Source organism: Lagenorhynchus albirostris, chromosome 2, assembly GCF_949774975.1.
Source record: "Lagenorhynchus albirostris chromosome 2, mLagAlb1.1, whole genome shotgun sequence".
Lineage (NCBI taxonomy): Eukaryota > Metazoa > Chordata > Mammalia > Artiodactyla > Delphinidae > Lagenorhynchus > Lagenorhynchus albirostris.
Genome location: NC_083096.1, coordinates 71,734,917 through 71,753,619, shown reverse-complemented (window position 1 = coordinate 71,753,619; position 18,703 = coordinate 71,734,917). Strand labels below are relative to the sequence as shown.

Below are 18,703 nucleotides of genomic sequence, written 5' to 3'. Positions count from 1 at the left end.
TTGCCAGGGGCTGGGAGGTGAAGGAAATGGGGAGAAATTGGTCAAAGGGAACAAACTTCCATTTATAAGATTAACAAGTGCTGGAGAGCTAATGCACAGCATGGTGATTATAGCTAATATTTCTGTATTATGTACTTTAAAGTTGTTAAGAGAGTAGATCTTAAATGTTCTCACCTTAAGAAAGAAATGGTAATTATGTCACAGGATGAAGGTGTTAGCTAATGCTACAGTGGTAACCATTTTACAATTTATAAATGTACCAAATCAACAACAAAAACAAAAAATATAAAGGCATAGAAATATTTTTAAAGGGTTGGAAATAGATATACATTGCAAATAGTAAACAAAAGAAAATTGGTATCGTATACTAATATATGAAAAAAAATTTAAGAAGTGTTAAAAAAAGTGTTATTGGAGAGAAAGAGAAACTTTTCATAATTAAAAGAATCAATTCATCAAGATTATTTCATAATTCTAAATGTCAACACAACTTTTAACCTAGCTTTAAAATATATAAAATAAAATATTTAAATAACATAAGTAACAAAATCTGATAGGTAATATAAATTATTGCAAAATACACATTCTTTTCAATTGTACAAAGACTATTCACCAAAAGAGTGAATAAAATTTTTTTTAAATTTAAAAAAATCAAGTAATATGAAATGAAGTTAAAAAATAATAAAGATATAAAAAGATATTAATGGAATATAGTACAAAGATACAACAGAGAAAAATTATATAGCCAAAAATTTGTTCTCTAATAAAAATGAACACCTATTGGCAAGACTGATGAGGGAGAGAAAACTAGCAAATTATCTCTATCACGAAGGAAAGGGGAACAATATTACAGGTCCTACAGACAATAAAACCACAAATTTAGGAATGAAATAATCCTGTGTGAAGCTTCTGTGTGATATGGGTCTTGGACTTCACGGGCATCTATCAACAAGGCAACCCTGCTCTCACCTGCTTTGCCAGGAGAGTGAGGAAGGCAGCGAGGTCTGCACCATTGCCATTGGTCTTCAGGCTTGTTTCTTTCTCAGCTGAAGAGCAAAGATAATTAATAAGAAGGGAAATAGAGTTGGTCTTGTACCAGCTGTGGTAAGGAAAAAAGGAATATTTACTATAGGCCACAAGAGAGCCTCCTGACTCTCAAAACAGATGATTCATTAGAATATGGGGGGTGTAGGGTCCAGTGAATTGTTTTTCTAGACTTATGCATGATAAAACTGACTGAAACAGAGCTGGAGCCAAGAGGACTTTTGAATGTTTCATAAGGAAAACTGCAGACTAGAGATAAATTATAAGTAAATCAAACACACAGTTTATTGCCTAGAATGTTTTGCCATGGCCCTATCTTGCTGAATATCACATGTGAAATCACCAGTTTCCAAAAAAAGATGTTCTCTGGAATTATAGTACTTAGTTATCCCCTCAGCATGTGTCTCTGTGTGTTTGTGTGTGTGTGGGGGGCATGTGTGTGTTTGCACGTGTGTGAATGTAATTGTAATTGTGTCCAGGCGGGATAGGAGTGAGTAATGAAGGGAGCATCTTTCTTCCCATGGTAAGCAACAGAGCCCCAGGATCCATTCTATAAATGGAATTATCGGCGTTTCTCAAACCTAAGACCCTGGCTCTCACACGTCATACCTATCCAGGCCTCAACCACATCAGCCTTCCAGTTGAACTGCTGAAAGTCATAATCATCTTCCAGTTGTAACTTCCAAGCAGCCATTGCCTTGGCCAGAGAAGGGGTCTTTTCTTTTAGAGCCTCTATCTTGGTAGAAATCTTCTCTTTATGCTGACTTTCCTCCTGTAACACCAAGGTCGAAAGGAGGAGAGACAGATATACTGATGAGTGTCCAGGGCCAGAAATGTGAATTCTTTAGTATTATTAAAAAGCTCTCATCTCTCCCATTCCAAATATATAGCTACTCTCTTCTAGATCTAGTGAAATTATTCTATTATTCACCTATAATAGAATAATATCTATTCCACCCAGATGATTATTTCTACCCCAGCATTTGGACAATCTTCTCATGTTTGTCCATATAAGTGTGATCTTCTTAGTTGGCATAAGCATCTCGAATGTACAGAGTCATCTCTGTTTAGCATTCTTTTGTATTCTTTAGGATTCAGCATTTAGATCACTGAGCCTCTGTTAAAACAGGCAGTTAAACAAAACAATTGTTCTCAAATTACAAAGAGGTTTCAGTGGGGTCCTCATCTCTAGAGGCATGCAAAGAAATTTCTTCACATTCTTAAAATACTCTATGACCAAAGCAAGTCACGTATAATATATTTTTAAAGTCCGTATTCTGCAGAGGATAAGAGTAAGAGTGTCAACAAATGATTTTTTTAAAAATCTAAAAAGTGTACCTATAAGAACTTGAAAAACAAAACTTCCAGAAAACAGAAATTGAATAAAAAATTATTTACTGAAAAATAACAAAAAGCCAGCTTAGAAGAGATTATCAATGGTCTATGTTTGATTTTAGCACTGCTCATGATTCTATATTTGGGCCAATCCCTTTTTGAAAATCCTGTTTTGACCCGGAACCCCTAGCGCAGTTCACCTTGCTCAGGATGTCTTCTCCTTGAGCACACACATTTTGCACTCGGATCTCATGGACTGCGAAGTCATTCTCCAAAGCTTCGAGTTTCTTTAGCAAGCTCTGTGTAAATGAGTCAGTGAGAATCAAAACTACCAAGACTAGACAATCTATCCCACTTACATTCTGATTCCTTTTGATGCCATTCACCAGGGATGATTCAACTCAATTGGCAGACTAGATGAGTGTCCCCTTACTCCTGCATAGCTCCACTAAATTCCTCTCCCCAAACTCTTCACTTGCCAGAAAGACAATCTTACCAGAAAAAGAGCCAAAGGAATACAAGTGACATTGTTTCTAACTTACCATGTGACCTTAGACTTTTCTGGATTTGGGAATGAGTGTTGATCAAGGTAGTACATAAGGATTGCCCCACATTGAAATTTACGTAATTCTAGGAAACATTCCATCTAGTGGAAAAATATTAAGTATCAAGAACATCGTATACTAAGAACTGACCTGAAAGTTTTCTTCTTCCACCAGAAGAAAGATTCTAATTTTACAGATGAAAATGTTGACTACTTAAGAAAAGATTCAAAGAGAAGAAAACTGATCCATTCAGCCTGTTACTCACCTGAGTAGCAGCCAAAGTGTCTCCAGAATTCCCTTGGGTAACCATAGCTTCCTTTTCACTGATCCAAGCTTCCTCCTCCTCAGCATTCGCCATGAATTCCAAGTATTCTAGGGACTCTCCCAACCGAATCCCTCTGTAAGAGGAAAGCAAACCCCAATAGATAAGAAAAAACTAGTAAGCAGTGGGAATGTAGCAGAGTGGAACTATCCTGTAAGATTTTAATTGGCTATAGGACTATATGGTTATAAGGGAGAAAAATATCCCTTCATTCTTTTATTACTAAGCACTGCATGTAATGTTAAAACTGGGGAGATGTATAAAGTAAAACGGGGATGTGGGGGATAACGTGGTATGAAGGATAACACATGGAGGGCAACAATGATAAAAGACAGCAGCTGCAAGTAAGCACAAGAATAGAGGTATATTCAGAACACAGAGGCAGTGTCATTTCTGCCTGGGGTACATGGGGAAAGCTTCATGGAAGACTTGGCATTTGAGCAGGCACTTAGAAATTAGACAGAGATTGGTAGCTGGGGAGAAATGCTGAGCAAGCACTTAAATGTCTTCTCCATACCAACCGAATACCTGCAATCCAAGAATAGAATTGGGCCTCATAGCCCCAACTCACCGAGCCTTGGTCAACTCTTTGAGCTGGTCCCAGTGTTGAACAAACTGATCCAGCCTCTCCCGGATCTCCTCTCGCCCCACGGCAGCCTTGTCTCCCAGCCTCTCTGCCATATCCAGCACATTCTGAAGAACACACCCCCTCCATGTCACATTACCCCGCAACCTCTCCCCATTTATCCACAGTTTCCTGGCAAAAAGTGTCTAGCCCTTCACACCCTCTGGCTCTTTTACAAACTGGAGGTACTCGAGGTGGTCCTGACAATCCTGGGAGAATGAAGGAAGCTGCAGTAAGATCTAGCAAGCTAAACGTCGCCAAGTATTCGAACAAATACCTTGACGTTTGCATGAGGCTACTTTCCAGGATCTGCTTTATGCATTATTCGTGGTCACAGGGTGACCCTGTTGCCAAGCCAAGACTCAGGGCTGTCCTCTTTCCATACGGCTCAGCTCAGGTACAGATTTTCCAGATGTCCCAAACTGTAACCTAATTGTCAGCAATTGTGCCCTGGAGTAAAAGTGCTCCTTCCATGGAAGAGCATGAGTTTCCATGCAGATTCTTCTATTCATAGGAGACAAAATGTGGAGGAGAACACTTGTGAACTCTACGACTAACTCTCTATGTGACCTTGGCATGCCACCTTCACGTTTTGTAGCCTCAAACCATTTATCCATAACATGGACTACTATTAGATTACCCCAGTCTTTTCAGGTTTCATATTCCTACCTGGATGATGGGTTCATGTGCCACCAACTCCCCTTCTAGACGTTTGTGCTTCTTCAGTAAGTTCTGAACCCCCTGCAGATCCCTCCCATAATCCTGGGATCGCACTCGTACCAACTTCTCCCTAAGACCAAGGAAAAAACAAAAAATATAGACTTTAGACATCTGAGGTCATCCTAAAATGAAGGTTTTCTAAGAGTGTGTGTTTGGCTGGGGGTGGGCTGGGGATAAATTCTGGAACACGGTGGTGTCATTAATCACAAAGTTAATTAGAGGCAGAGGCTTTCAGCAAAATATCTGACTGATGGCAATACAAGTTAAAATAACATGCTGATCTCTACCATATGCATAGCCGTAACAGCCTTCCCATTACTTCCTTTGCCTGTCTATGTGTGTATATTCTCCATAACTTACAGTAATGTTTCTCTTTCAAAAAATGTGAAAATTAGAGACACACATACCTACATATATACATATACAAACATATATGCATATATGACCTTTGTCATTTTTGTCTATTAATATCAGTAACTAATTTAGGTAAAATAGGTATAAAGAGGGACATTATAGGAATCATGGTCATTGGATAGGTTCTGAGCGTAAAATGTTTGTATATCACCATGAAGCATGGTAAAAGACATCGTAGACAAGATTATATCATCTTACTATTTCTAAAAAGGTTCAAAAATATCCTACTAGTTGCCCTATGCACATTTTTTCCCTCTAATTCATTGATTACAAGTAAGAATCAGCAGGTTTGTAGAAGAGGAACATGATGAGGCAGGGTGGAAGTAGGGCAAATAATTTAATTTCTAAGATTTTCCAATCACATTTTTTATAACAAAAGTAGAATTAGCAATAATACCATAGCAGGTACTATGTAACATTTTATGCCAGTGTCAAGTTCAGTGGCATATTACAATAGATACACAAGATACAGAAAGAATCATGACAAAGATCTCATCAGTCCGATAAGTTGTAAATGCTCAGCTGTCTCATTCAGAATGAGCATTACACATTCTTTCCAAAAAAAATATATACAGTTTCTTAATTTTCCTCCCAGAATGTATATGAACTGCTCCCCACTCCCTCCATGCCTGTCTCCCTCTGCCTGCGTACAGTGAAAAAATTTGGGAAAAATAAAACCAATGTTCATTTCAGGCTAAGGCAGACATGATTAAGAAATAATGCAAACTGCAAGAAGCAACTATGTATTTCATTTCAGCATCAAATAAGAACATGTTTGGTGGATTATCTATTTTCTTGGACTAGCCATGCAATGTGAGCTGGCAGTACATACTCTATCCAGAATTCCTCATTGTCTAGGTCCTGGAAGAACTGGAACAAGGCATAGGCCTCTTTCAGTTTCTCATGGTGTTCAGCTGCCAATTTCTGGACATTCAGGAAGCGCTCGTTGACATTATCCCTTTTCTCCACAATCTGGTCAGTATTGAAAGTCCCGCTGGAGATCAGATCTTCAGCCAACGTATTCAGGTCCTTGAGTGCATCCTAGAAAGCCCAAGTGTCCTCAGTGAATAGTATAGTATAGGTATTAAGTAGACCCTGGACTTTAACCACTACTAGTTCAAGTTCAAAGACTGGGTCAAATAGATCATTTTTGAAGATAATGAATTTGACCTTATGCTCTTTTAACTCAGTTTGGATAAGGGCAAGACCAGAGGCAATAATGGATAGCATGGCTACATTATTCGAACTATACATTTGGCCTTCTGATGTTTTCCCCTGTATTTTCTTCCTCTCCCGATATGGAAAATAAGACCTTGGTGAACAATGCTGTGTCTCCACAGAACTATCTTTTCACAGTGCAGAATATGACACAGATTGATGGATTGAAATATTCAAGAAGAAGCTACTCTATTGGTAATATTCTTAGGCTGATCCCACCCAGAACACAGCCTTCTTCTGTGTCTCTTTGCATTCTAAGTCTGCCGCCTAGTGATGTCACAGGGAATATCATCAAGTCCTGAAACTGAACTTAGAACCCTTTGACTTCTTGCCCTTTCTGTGGGTATCTGTGTTACCCAATAAAACCGATAATATAAAATGCTCCAGTGTGAAATGAGCACCTGTCTGAATGTTTATTACAGCTCTCAGGACACATCTATGCTTGATATTAGGATACAACTGGAATGCTCCATAGAATTTTCAGAGTGTATTTATAGTTCAACTCCACAGCATGTGTCCCCTATTTTTTTTTTCAGTTGTTCTGTAAAATAAAATTCTATTTTCTCTCAAAGACCAGATCAGATATTCAGCTTTGGAAGAGAGTGAGTTTATATACATAGGTCATTAAAAAGTAAACAAGATCATTTTTAGGATCTACTTCTTGGAGTCTTAGAATCTATTCAATATAATTTAATGAAAATAGGTTAATGGTTCTGAAGCCCATGGACTTGACCTGATTATAATGACTGATGGATGAGAACACTAAGTTCAGTTTTGCAAGCCTATGTTCTCAAATGGACTCCTAAGACAGGAGAAAGAAGTCACAAACATTTCCATTCTGGCCAGAGGAGTGGGATTCCAACACTACTTAACCTTTCGGGCCAACATCTCTGTTTCCAATAGCTGATGTTTCTTTAGCAAGTTTCCTGCTGAAGCCAAATCCCTGGCGTGATCTTTCATGGACAGCAGTGTCTCTGCCTGGGAATGGAAGGATAAACAAATAAAGCTGTCAGATGCAAGCTGTCTTTAAGGAGACCAAGATTAGCAAATACATCCCCCAACTTTTCCCAAGAAGAGTCAAGGAAATTGTTCATGCAAAAGTCTGTTTATCTGACAAGTATTTATTAAGATCCCATGCCCATACCATTTCCAGGTATAATTACCTCTGAGAGCCAGAACTCAAAGTCCCGGATGCCTGTGTTGAACCTCTGCTGGCGACTAGCTTCGTTGAGCTTCTGTCCTTTGTCAATTGTTCTCTCAAACAAGTAGTCCCAGTTTTTCTCCAACTCTTCTACTTGACCCTAGCCTCCCAAAATTGAGTGGTCATTATGGTGTCTAGGGTCCTGTGACAACTTGAAAGGATAACGTAGGGAGGCTCTGGAGTTAGGGTGTAGTCAAAATCTGCCAGTACTGGAATCTTATATATTGATATTTTAAATCAGTTATGCTGGTTTAAATCTGAGAAAGCAACGGGAGGTGTTAGAAGAAATTTTGAATAAAGGGTCATGGGCTGATTACGGAGGCTGATGCCTAAATATCAAAGCTCTTGGTAGTAGGGATAGAAAATATAAGGCAAGCATGATAACACATAGGAATTAAGTCTAAAGCTTTCTTGGAGGTCAAGGTACTGAGTATGATGGGAGTGATAAGGTCTGAGCATCACTATTTTCCTCCTCCTTTGTGCAAAAATCAAAGGGAAGACAATTAACTATGAAACATATTCCATATCCCTACACATGAAAACATTGAAAGAGTATAAAAGATTTCTCTTCGTGTGCCTTTGTAGCCCAAAACCCATTGTGAGCAGGACCTACCTTCATGGTCTCTTCATTGCCATCACATGCCCTCCTCTCAATCAGAGTGTTCCCCAAGGTGATGACTCCTTTCACCTGCTCAGCTCGGCCATAGACCTCATTTTCAAAGGTCTTGTGCTTCAGATATTTTCTCTGAAGGGAAAGCAGAAACTAAATTACCACCTAATTTAGGAAGCAAGATGAGATAAATTCTGTTTAAAAGGAAGAGTTAGCATTTCTATCATAACCAAGGTGATGATAACTTCTGAAGAACTCACTCCACATTAGACTCAGAAGTCCCTGAAGGCAGTGACAGTGCTCTGAACAGTAAGGAAGTGTTCAGTATCACAAGGCGACCATTCATCCAACAATCTGAGTATGTTGAAGTTTTCCAAGATTCTTATCTTGAACTTGCCTGAATGTTGGTGGGGTCTTTGTAAGATTCATCACAGGCTATGGGCAGCATCTCACTGATCCATTCTTCTTGGTCCTTGAGGTCATGGTAGAATTGTTTTAGGTCAGCATAGTCTCCAAGTTTCGTTCGCTCAGCAATCAGCTGTTCTTTGAGAGCCTTCCATCTGGAAGTCAGGGCTAGATTACTCTCTGTCCTCTACCCTTCCACCAAGCTTTGATGCCATATTCATGAATCTTCTTATTTGCTTACCTGCCCTTTCTTCTCTCATTATTTATATATTTCTATGTCATATATATAAACATAGTTATATATTATTTATTCATATATTTCCTTATGTATTACATATTATATTTATATTATTATATATTCATGTTATATATAACACAGTCTCATTATTTTCAGATATAAAATAAAGTGATTGTCAGGTAATTTCTAAGGTAACTTCCAAGTCTTTCATTTTATGAGTCTAGATCAGAACATTTCCCAAATTTTCAAGATAGTTTTAGGCATTTAGAAATGAGAACTCAGTGTTACCACCATCCTCAGTGTTAACAAAGAGGCCGCTTTGCTACAACTACCTATAACTCACAAAACAATTGCTCGGGCCTGACCTGTCTAGTACCCGTTGGCGCCGAGCAGCAATCTCTTCCTGGGCATAGTGGTCATCAGCTATGAGCTTCTCAGCAAAAAGTTCTAGTTCAGTGATCTTCTTTTCCTAGATAAAAGAAAGAGAAAAAGCCCAGATGCATGGAAATTAGGCCCTTCATGCAATCCCAGACTCCCTCCTAGAAAAGGTCGGTGATATCTTTGTGGCTTCACAAAGGGAAACAAAACCAAGGCCAAAAGGTAAATGCCTTATGGGGAGGTGGGTTTTAACTCAACAAGAGGAGAAACAATAATGATACTGAAATGAGCTACTTCCCATCTCAGTATGGTGCTGAGTTCCCTATAGAAGAGACACTTCCCATGGCCATTGTAGAAGATGATTCCCACATTGGATGGGATGTTAGGCAGTATATAAAATAGCTTCCAATTTTAAAAGTCAAGTTTTAAAAAGCTGGATTTAAAGTAAAAAGTCCAGTGTCCCATGCGACTTGGCTAAGACTAAGCCACCATGTGCCCTGCCTACTTCAGAGTTTTCTCTAAGAATCAAATGGGAATTAAAATAAGTATAAACCACAAACATGTGTAGAATTTCTGTTATTATTACTAATAGCTATTATTGGAGTTCTTATGTTAGTTGTTATTACCTGGGCAGTGATTGCTTTGTCCAAATCATCACGTTTCTTCATCAAGGCCTCCAGACTGTCTAAGGAACCCTTATCATCTGACCTTAGGTAATTCTCACGTACCACCATCCAGCTCTCAGCCTGATCACAGTTCCCTCGGAAAAACTATGGGGAATAAAGTTGAACGTATATGATATATTCATTCCAGGTGGACAGAGGAAATTATCTCCCCAGTCTCCTGTGATATTGATATAAGGGACCCTGTAAGGTGTGCCAATATTCTTCCAAGAAACATTTATACCATAAATCTTAGATATACTAGACCTTTTACTCTTCCCTGAAAACATGTTTTATGTTCTCATATAAGCTATACTCTCATATAAGTATATATGAGCTATATATCTCATATAAGCTATACTCCATCCTTGGAGTATAGGAAATACTCTCACTATTTCCCATATCCTATACATAAATACTGGCTGGTTATTTCTTTAGGACTCTGGTAAACACTATTTTTTAGGGTAACCTGTGACACTCTCACTCCCTTCCCTCAAAAGCGTTAATCACTCCATCTGCCATAATCTCAAAACACTCATGCATTTTATCAGTAATTATCTTACTGTATGAGAATGATCTGCCTACATGTCTAATTTCATTACTTTTAGGAAAGGGACACTATCTTACTAATCTTTGTGTTCCCAGGGCCCTGCACACAGTAGGTTCTCAATAAAACACAATCAATCAAACCCTCAATCAATCAATAAAGTATAATCACCCAATTTTATGCCCCCATGCCCTGGGACTGACCCCTATTTTGTTTGGCTTTTTTAACAGGAATAAGGAGTAAAGAACACCACAATGAACAGTCTACAGAGCAGGAAATACAATGTCAAATAATCAAGAGATGCCCTTATGCTTTCACCATGGAAGTCCAGTGAAATAAGCACCTGTATTAACCACATAAAATTGCATAGATGAAACAGAGTGCAGCTAATCCTGCCTAATGATTGGGAATTTTCAGTACCTGCAATTCAAGACACTGATCTAGCATCTTCTTGCGTTGTTCCCAAGCTTTCTCCAACTCATCTCTCTCTAGTTTGACAGCTTGAAGTTCTTCTTCAATTTTAGGGCTGGCACGGTGCCCACTGCTTATAAGATCTGTACCGAAGTCTTCTAAGGCTTGGAAGGTGGGAGCCTCGGCCTCCATTTCAGCAAGATGCTCCTGTGGCAACAAGGGGGCAGAGACTGTGGAGGCCAGTGACATCTCACCAAAGTTGTAAAATGAGGGAAGGTCGTGAGGTCATGTGATCAGGGACTACGGCTTTTGTAACCGTACCTGGTGTCGCTCTATCATGATCTCTGTGCCAGTTAAATCCTCAGCTAGCTCCTGGGATGATACCATGCCACCAATGCCACTGAGCCAATTCTGTTGGTCCCTAGAGAAAGAGACATATTGACAAGAGAACCTTGTAACTTGCTATAGAACTGTCCGTCCTTGGGCTTTTTCTCCTCTAGAAAACATTTCCATATCAGTATTTTCTATCAAGTTTATATACTTCACAAATTTTAGACTTGTTGTTTTCACTTTATAACTTAATAATAGCATTCCCTTGCCTTTGAAATTTTCTTCACTTATTATCTCTTTTGATTCTTGCAATAATTTTGTGTAGAATTCTGGGAATTCTTTTCTTTCCATTTTGGAGATGCAGAAGTTGGCCTAGAGAATGTAAGCAATTTGCCCATGTGCTAAAACTAAAAGCAGACATCTGGAGTAGAACCCAGACACTGGAATCCTGGACTGGTACATATTCCATTACTCCTAACAAGTCCTGTTCCTTTAAAGTGGATAGATCTTGGGTTTAAAGATCTATTTTAGTATAGAATCTGAGGGAAGGCATGTCTTTCTTCTTACTTTTATTCCCAATAGAATCCAGTACATGATTCTGTCCAACACATACACACACATAGCACCCCCACCCCCTACTCCTGTGCTATTGACTAAATCAGGGCCAGTTCCCACTCTTTTAGCAGTCAAGAAATTAGGCAAGGAGAGCTCAAGTCCATCTGCTCCAGATGGTAAATGTCAAATAATAATGCACTGACTTAAAAAACTATATATGATGGTCAGATTAAGCATCTCATGAAGAATGCCCTTGCTCTTGTTTGCTAAACAGGAATCAGTAGCTTTAGGACAAAATGGTCTCTTCTTTTGTAAACTTATTTATTCACTTATTTAAACAATTAAGTTTTATTGGGTGTTTACTACGCACCAAACATTGTGAAAGAGATATATTTGTGCCTTCCAGGAGCTCACACTTTATATTGAAAGAAGAAAAAAAAAAAAGCAAACAAAACATAGACACTAATACATGTTTTTAAAAAGTACTAAAAAGCAAGACTGTCCTAAAGAGATAAAATAAGGTGTTAGAGTTGCTCTGAGGGTGGGGATATTACTTTTGAAATATTGAAGAGTAAGACTTCATAAAGAGAAAGAGGCAGCATTTAACTTGGAATCTTAATTACAGGTAGAACCTATATATACAGAGATAGATGAGCATATATATGATTTGGGGGAAAGAGTATGGATGCTACTTATTTATACTGTATGAAAAACTATAGCTTTCCAGAGACCCTGAATTGGGGAGGGGTTTGCCAAGAGCAACTGCAATCATTTGCCAAAGTTGCCCCCTTTTTTCTTCAAAAGTGTTGCATTGCAAACTACTACTTCCTGAACCCTCAATTCTAAATGATCCTCTCAGCAGACTGATATGATGGGGCAGAATGTGAGAACTGTTCCACAGATAAAGTGCATATTTGCTAAAACGTGATAATGTCTAAAGTCTTTAGCAAGGCAGTGAAACTTCTCCAGGACTTAATTTTAACATTTCTGAGTTCATCTCTTGCTAGTTCTCCTTACCCCTGTAACATACAAAACCCAGGCTCTAGCTGTCCCCACATCATGGATATTCTGTACCTTTCTTATTCTCACACTTTTGTTTGCATAGTTCCATCTATTTGTTAGGATGTGTGTTTTGGGATGTATTATGTTCTACCATGGTTATCTGTATTCTTCTTTGCTTCTCCAGTAGACTACTCCCCCCCCATATCCTGTAATTCCTGCTATAGCACCCTATATATAGTATACACTCTATAGAAACTTACTTAATTGGCATAGATAATCTCACATTCCTTCAAACTGAAATATTTCAGTTTGAAGGAATTGGCTTGAAATATTGAAAATGAGAATTTTGTGCCTTACCGGAGGTACAATCTGGACCTAGAGGTACACTCCAAACCCAGCAGTGAAGAGCACCTGTACATAGACTGCTCCTAGATGCTCCACTCATGGGCCAGACTTGGAAATTGCCCACCCCACCTGGTGGAAGTCTGCCTCTGGAGCTTTACCTGGCCTGGCTGAGGAACAGGAAGAATTTTAGGTCCTCCTGTAGGTTCTCCTTACGTTCCTCCGTAAGCCCCAGCAGGTCATCCCAGGCCTGATTCAGCTCCAGTCGCTGCCTTTGCAGGTCATCGGTGGCATCTGGGTGGGACTCACTGAGCCGATCTGCTGTCTCCCCCAGTACAGCCACCTAGGAAGTCAAGAGCTCTGACAATCAGCCTGGAGTCGCACCTGAATCCTAACAAAGGAAGAGTTTCAAGCCCCGGTGGTGCTCCTTCCTCAAATAGACTTCAATGAGGTACAAGAACACCTTGCTACTTTATAAAATATTGTACATTTAAGAATAAGCCTTTGTAAAAATAAATAAATAAACAAACAAATAAATAAATATATAAGAAGGCTATCAGGCAGGGTGATTGACTTGGTTGGTGGCAAGTGTCTAATTTTTAATGTGAAAATCTTTTCAATGTAGACATTTTCTGTGCTTCTTTTTGCTTTACATGATAATGCAAGTTCTATGATGTCTCTGATTTTTCCAGAGTGTATTTGGCAAGCTCTAGAGTTCATTTTTTGGTCAGAGTAGGATTAATCTCCTTCAATCCCTTGCTAAGGAAACTCTGTACCATACTCAGGCATAGACCTGGCCATTTCCTATTTATCTGAGGCTGCTGACCTCCAACTAACATTGGTAAGTTCTGGCCTATTGGAACTCACTAAAGAGGTACTTAGATAGTAGGAAGTTCATTTACAAGTTCATTTATATTTTCCCTCAATGTAATTTGGTGCAACCACTGTGGAAAACAGTATGGAGGTTCCTCAGAAAACTAAAAATAGAATTACCCTATGATCCAGCAATCCCACCCCTGGGCATTTTTCCAGACAAATCTATATAATTCAAAAGATACTTGCACCCCTATGTTCACAGCAGCACCATTTACAATAGCCAAGACACGGAAACAAACTAAATGTCCATTGACAGATAAATGGATAAAGAAGATGTGGTATGTATATAAAGGAATATTACTCAGCCATAAAAAGGAATGAAATAATGCCCTTTGCAGCAACATGGATGCAACTAGGGATTATCATACTAAGTGAAGTAAGTCAGAAAGAGAAAGACAAATACCATATGACATCATTTATATGTGGAATCTAAAATATGACACAAATGAACCTATCTATGAAACAGAAACAGAATTATGGACATAGAGAACAGACTGGTGGTTGCCAAGGGGGAGGGGGTTGGGAGAGGAATGGAATGGGAGGTTGGGGTTAGCAGATGCAAGCTTTTCTATATAGAAAGGATAAACAATAAAGTCCTACTGTATAGCACAGAGAACTATATTCAATATCCTATGATAAACCATAATAGAAAAGAATATAATAAAAGAATGTATATATATATATATATATATGTATGTATAACTGAATTACTTTGCTGCACAGCAGTAGTTAACACAACATTGTAAATCAACTATAATTTTCAACAATTTAAAAAGTTTTCCCTCCATGTGAATGGTTCTGGGGCATGCCCTCTTAGTGGACTTGCCTTAGGGACAAGGTAAAATTATGAGTATGGAATAAGATAAAAGTACAAGTATGGAGTAGGATAAAACTATAAGAATAAGAGACTCGACAATAAAACCAAAGAAAAGGACATTAATAGGTATAAATATGAAGATGAACGTGTTAGAAAAGCTTAAAAGCACGTCTCACCTTTTCCTCCAGGGGTATGAGGTCTCTCTCAAAGCCCTCATGCTGTCGCTGAAGGGCCTGAACACTGAACAAGTCTGAGCCAGGGTCAGCAGCACTGAGGGCCTGGCACTTCTTCTCAATCTGTTCCTTGGTGTCATCTGCTTCTCTGGTACACGAGAGTGAAGAGTTTAAGAATAATAGGCATACTAGAGGCAGACTAGCTGAGTTCACAAAGAAGTCATCACTACCATCATCATCATCCTTTGTAATGTGTTAGAACTTAGGTGTACTTAATCTTTACAACAACTACTTGAGGCCTAGTTACTATTACCAGTCCCATTTACATATGAGAAAACTAAAGCTTAAGAGGCTAAGCAGAAAAAAAAAAAAAAAAAGAAGTTAACTATTGTTTCAAGGTTATACCACTGCCAAATGGTGGAGCCTAACTTTCAACCAGGTAGCCTGATGGCAAAGCTCCATGCTTAACTGTTATGTTTCATGATTTTCCATCTTAAGCCATTCTAAACAAGACCTGTCTGAATTTCAGTTTTCCCGTCTCTGAATATTCAAAAATACATTTATACACAGTAAAGGTGATTGGTTTTCATTAGTCTTGTTCATTCATTTGTTTGCTTAATTAGTTGTGTGTGTTTCTTAGTGTAGACACAGATATGGAAATCAAACATAAAAAAATTGTTGAATCAACAGTTAGAGTCAATGTGATGTTTCTTGCCCTCTACTGCCTACTTCTAGTTCAGAAATGTAATTACTTAAACCTCTTGTTTCAACTTCAATTTTCATTCACTATCATGAAAACATATAAAGACTGGTAATTATGTATGTACAAGGGCCCAAGCCTAGGTATTAGAAAATTGAAGTTGGTTGTCTGGGAGTAGTCTATGTGCCAAGTGAGGAATCTACTACTGAAGCACCTGATTTCTGATTTTCTCCAGGAAGAAGGGTTAAATTTATAGCTATGGATCTACTATACTAAGTAGAATTGGCAGTTCTTGAGTGGGTTCTAGAGTAGCATAGCTTTTCAGGTAAAATTCTTACCTGTGAAACATTTGGACAGCATGGGCACTGCCCAACAGCTGGCGCTGTTCCTCTGCCAGCCTCTGCAAGGACCTCCAGCGGGCATTCAACTCCTGAAAGAGGCAAACACAGACTTTAGCTAGGGAGCTAACTCAGACAGCTCAGTGGTTTCTAACGACTAGATGGTTGTGGCTAAAACTTCCAAAAGTATGTTGAATAATAGTGGTGAGAGTGGGTAACCTTGTCTTGTTCCTGATCTTAGTGGAAATGGTTTCACTTTTTCACCATTGAGGACGATGTTGGCTGTGGGTCTGTCATATATGGCCTTTATTATGTTGAGGAAAGTTACCTCTATGCCTACTTTCTGGAGGGCTTTTATCATAAATCGGTGTTGAATTTTGTCGAAAGCTTTCTCTGCATCTATTGAGATGATCATATGGTTTTTCTCCTTCAGTTTGTTAATATGATGTATCACGTTGATGGATTTGCATATATTAAAGAATCTTTGCATTCCTGGGATAAATCCCACTTGATCACAGTGTATGATCCTTTTAATGTGCTGTTGGATTCTGTTTGCTAGTATTTTGTTGAGGATTCTTGCATCTATGTTTATCAGTGATATTCGCCGGTAGTTTTCTTTCTTTGTGACATCCTTGTCTGGTTTTGGTATCAAGGTGATGGTGGCCTCATAGAAGGAGTTTGGGAGTGTTCCTCCCCCTGCTATTTTTTGTAGGAGTTTGAGAAGGATAGGTGTTAGCTCTTCTCTAAATGTTTGATGGAATTCGCCTGTGAAACCTTCTGGTCCTGGGCTTTTGTTGGTTGGAAGATTTTTAATCACAGTTTCAATGTCAGTGCTTGTGACTGGTCTGTTCATATTTTCTGCTTCTTCCTGGTTCAGTCTCGGAAGGTTGTGCATTTCTAAGAATTTGTCCATTTCTTTCAGGTTGTCCATTTTATTGGCACACAGTTGCTTGTAGTAATCTCTCATGATCCTTTGTATTTCTGCAGTGTCAGTTGTGACTTCTCCTTTTTCATTTCTAATTCAGTTGAGTTGAGTCTTCTCCTTTTTTTTCTTGATAAGTTTGGCTAATGGTTTATCAATTTTCTTTATCTTCTCAAAGAACCAGCTTTTAGTTTTATTGATCCTTGCTATCATTTCCTTCATTTCTTTTTCATTTATTTCTGATCTGATCTTTATGATTTCTTTCCTTCTGCTAACTTTGGGTTTCTTTTTTTTTTCTTTCTCTAATTGCTTTAGGTGTAAGGTTACATTGTTTATTTGAGATGTTTCTTGTTTCTTAAGGTAGGATTGTATTGCTATAAATTTCCCACTTAGAACTGCTTTTGCGGCATCACATAGGTTTTGGGTCGTTGTGTTTTCATTGTCATTTGTTTCTAGGTATTTTCTGATTTCCTCTTTAGCCACAGCAATCAGAGAAGAAAAAGAAAGAAAAGGAGTCCAAATTGGAAGAAGAAGAAGTAAAGTTGTCACTGTTTGCAGATGACATGATACTATACATAGAGAATCCTAAAGATGCTACCAGAAAACTACTAGAGTGAATCAATGAATTTGGCAAAGTACGAGGATACAAAATTAATGCACAGAAATCTCTTGGATTCCTATACACTAATGATGAAAAATCTGAAAGTGAAATTAAAAAAAACACTCCCATTTACCATTGCAACAAAAAGAATAAAATATCTAGGAATAAACCTACCTAAGGAGACAAAAAACCTGTATGGAGAAAATTATAAGACACTAATGAAAGAAATTAAAGATGATACAAACAGATGGAGAGATATACCATGTTCTTGGATTTGAAGAATCAACATTGTGAAAATGACTCTACTACCCAAAGCAATCTACAGATTCAATGCAATCCCTATCAAACTACCAGTGGCATTTTTCACAGAACTAGAACAAAAAATTTCACAATTTGTATGGAAACACAACAGACCCTGAATAGCCAAAACAATCTTGAGAAAGAAAAATGGAGCTGGAGGAATCAGGCTCCCTGACTTCAGACTATACTACAAATCTACAGTAATCAAGACAGTATGGTACTGGCACAGACACAGAAATATAGATCAATGGAACAGGATAGAAAGTCCAGAGATAAACCCATGCACATATGGTCACCTCATCTTTGATAAAGGGGACAAGAATATACAGTGGAGAAAAGACAGCCTCTTCAATAAGTGGTGCTGGGAAAACTGGACAGGTACATGTAAAAGCATGAAATTGGAACACTCCCTAACACCATACACAAAAATAAACTGAAAATGGATTAAAGACCTAAATGTAAGGCCAGAAACTATCAAACTCTTAGAGGAAAACATAGGCAGAACACTCTATGACATAAATCACAGCAACATCCTTTTTGACCCAACTCCTAGAGAAATGGAAATAAAAACAAAAATCAACAAATGGGACCTAATGAAACTTCAAAGCTTTTGCACAGCAAAGGAAACCATAAACAAGACCAAAAGACAACCCTCAGAATGGGGGGAAATATTAGCAAATGAAGCAACTGACAAAGGATTAATCTCCAAAACATACAAGCAACTCATGCAGCTCAATATCAAAAAAAAAAAAAAACCCAATCCAAAAATGGGCAGAAGACCTAACTAGACATTTCTCCAAAGAAGCTATACAGATTGCCTACAGACACATGAAAGAATGCTCAATGTCATTAATCATTAAAGAAATGCAAATTAAAAGTACAATGAGATATCATCTCACACCAGTCAGAATGGCCATCATTAAAATATCTACAAAGAAGAAATGCTGGAGAGGGTGTGGAGAAAAGGGAACACTCTTGCACTGTTGGTGGGAATGTAAATTGATACAGCCACTATGGAGAACAGTATGGAGGTTCCTTAAAAAAACTAAAAATAAAACTACCATACGTCCCA

The 18,703-nt window shown here is 38.3% G+C and overlaps 1 protein-coding gene across 5 annotated transcripts in view; it reads right to left on the bottom strand.

The window, feature by feature from the left end:
- Positions 1 to 18,703, bottom strand: part of SPTA1 (spectrin alpha, erythrocytic 1) — a 65,998-nt gene that overhangs the window by 12,790 nt on the left and 34,505 nt on the right. For 2 of the 5 annotated variants that reach the window (XM_060142273.1, XM_060142272.1), the window contains exons 24-41: positions 15,809 to 15,900; positions 14,774 to 14,918; positions 13,066 to 13,247; positions 10,997 to 11,096; positions 10,685 to 10,882; positions 9,682 to 9,825; positions 9,043 to 9,146; positions 8,432 to 8,594; positions 8,038 to 8,169; positions 7,387 to 7,524; positions 7,097 to 7,201; positions 5,838 to 6,046; positions 4,541 to 4,661; positions 3,818 to 3,939; positions 3,190 to 3,322; positions 2,580 to 2,678; positions 1,654 to 1,816; positions 970 to 1,046 (exon numbers count right to left, since the gene is read on the bottom strand). In XM_060142273.1, the coding sequence (XP_059998256.1) occupies positions 970 to 1,046; positions 1,654 to 1,816; positions 2,580 to 2,678; positions 3,190 to 3,322; positions 3,818 to 3,939; positions 4,541 to 4,661; positions 5,838 to 6,046; positions 7,097 to 7,201; positions 7,387 to 7,524; positions 8,038 to 8,169; positions 8,432 to 8,594; positions 9,043 to 9,146; positions 9,682 to 9,825; positions 10,685 to 10,882; positions 10,997 to 11,096; positions 13,066 to 13,247; positions 14,774 to 14,918; positions 15,809 to 15,900 (2,427 nt within the window). Of the gene's footprint in view, positions 1 to 969; positions 1,047 to 1,653; positions 1,827 to 2,570; positions 2,679 to 3,189; positions 3,323 to 3,817; positions 3,940 to 4,540; positions 4,662 to 5,837; positions 6,047 to 7,096; positions 7,202 to 7,386; positions 7,525 to 8,037; positions 8,170 to 8,431; positions 8,595 to 9,042; positions 9,147 to 9,681; positions 9,826 to 10,684; positions 10,883 to 10,996; positions 11,097 to 13,065; positions 13,248 to 14,773; positions 14,919 to 15,808; positions 15,901 to 18,703 lie in introns of all 5 variants that reach the window. The other 3 variants (XM_060142275.1, XM_060142276.1, XM_060142274.1) reach the window with 3 other exon arrangements.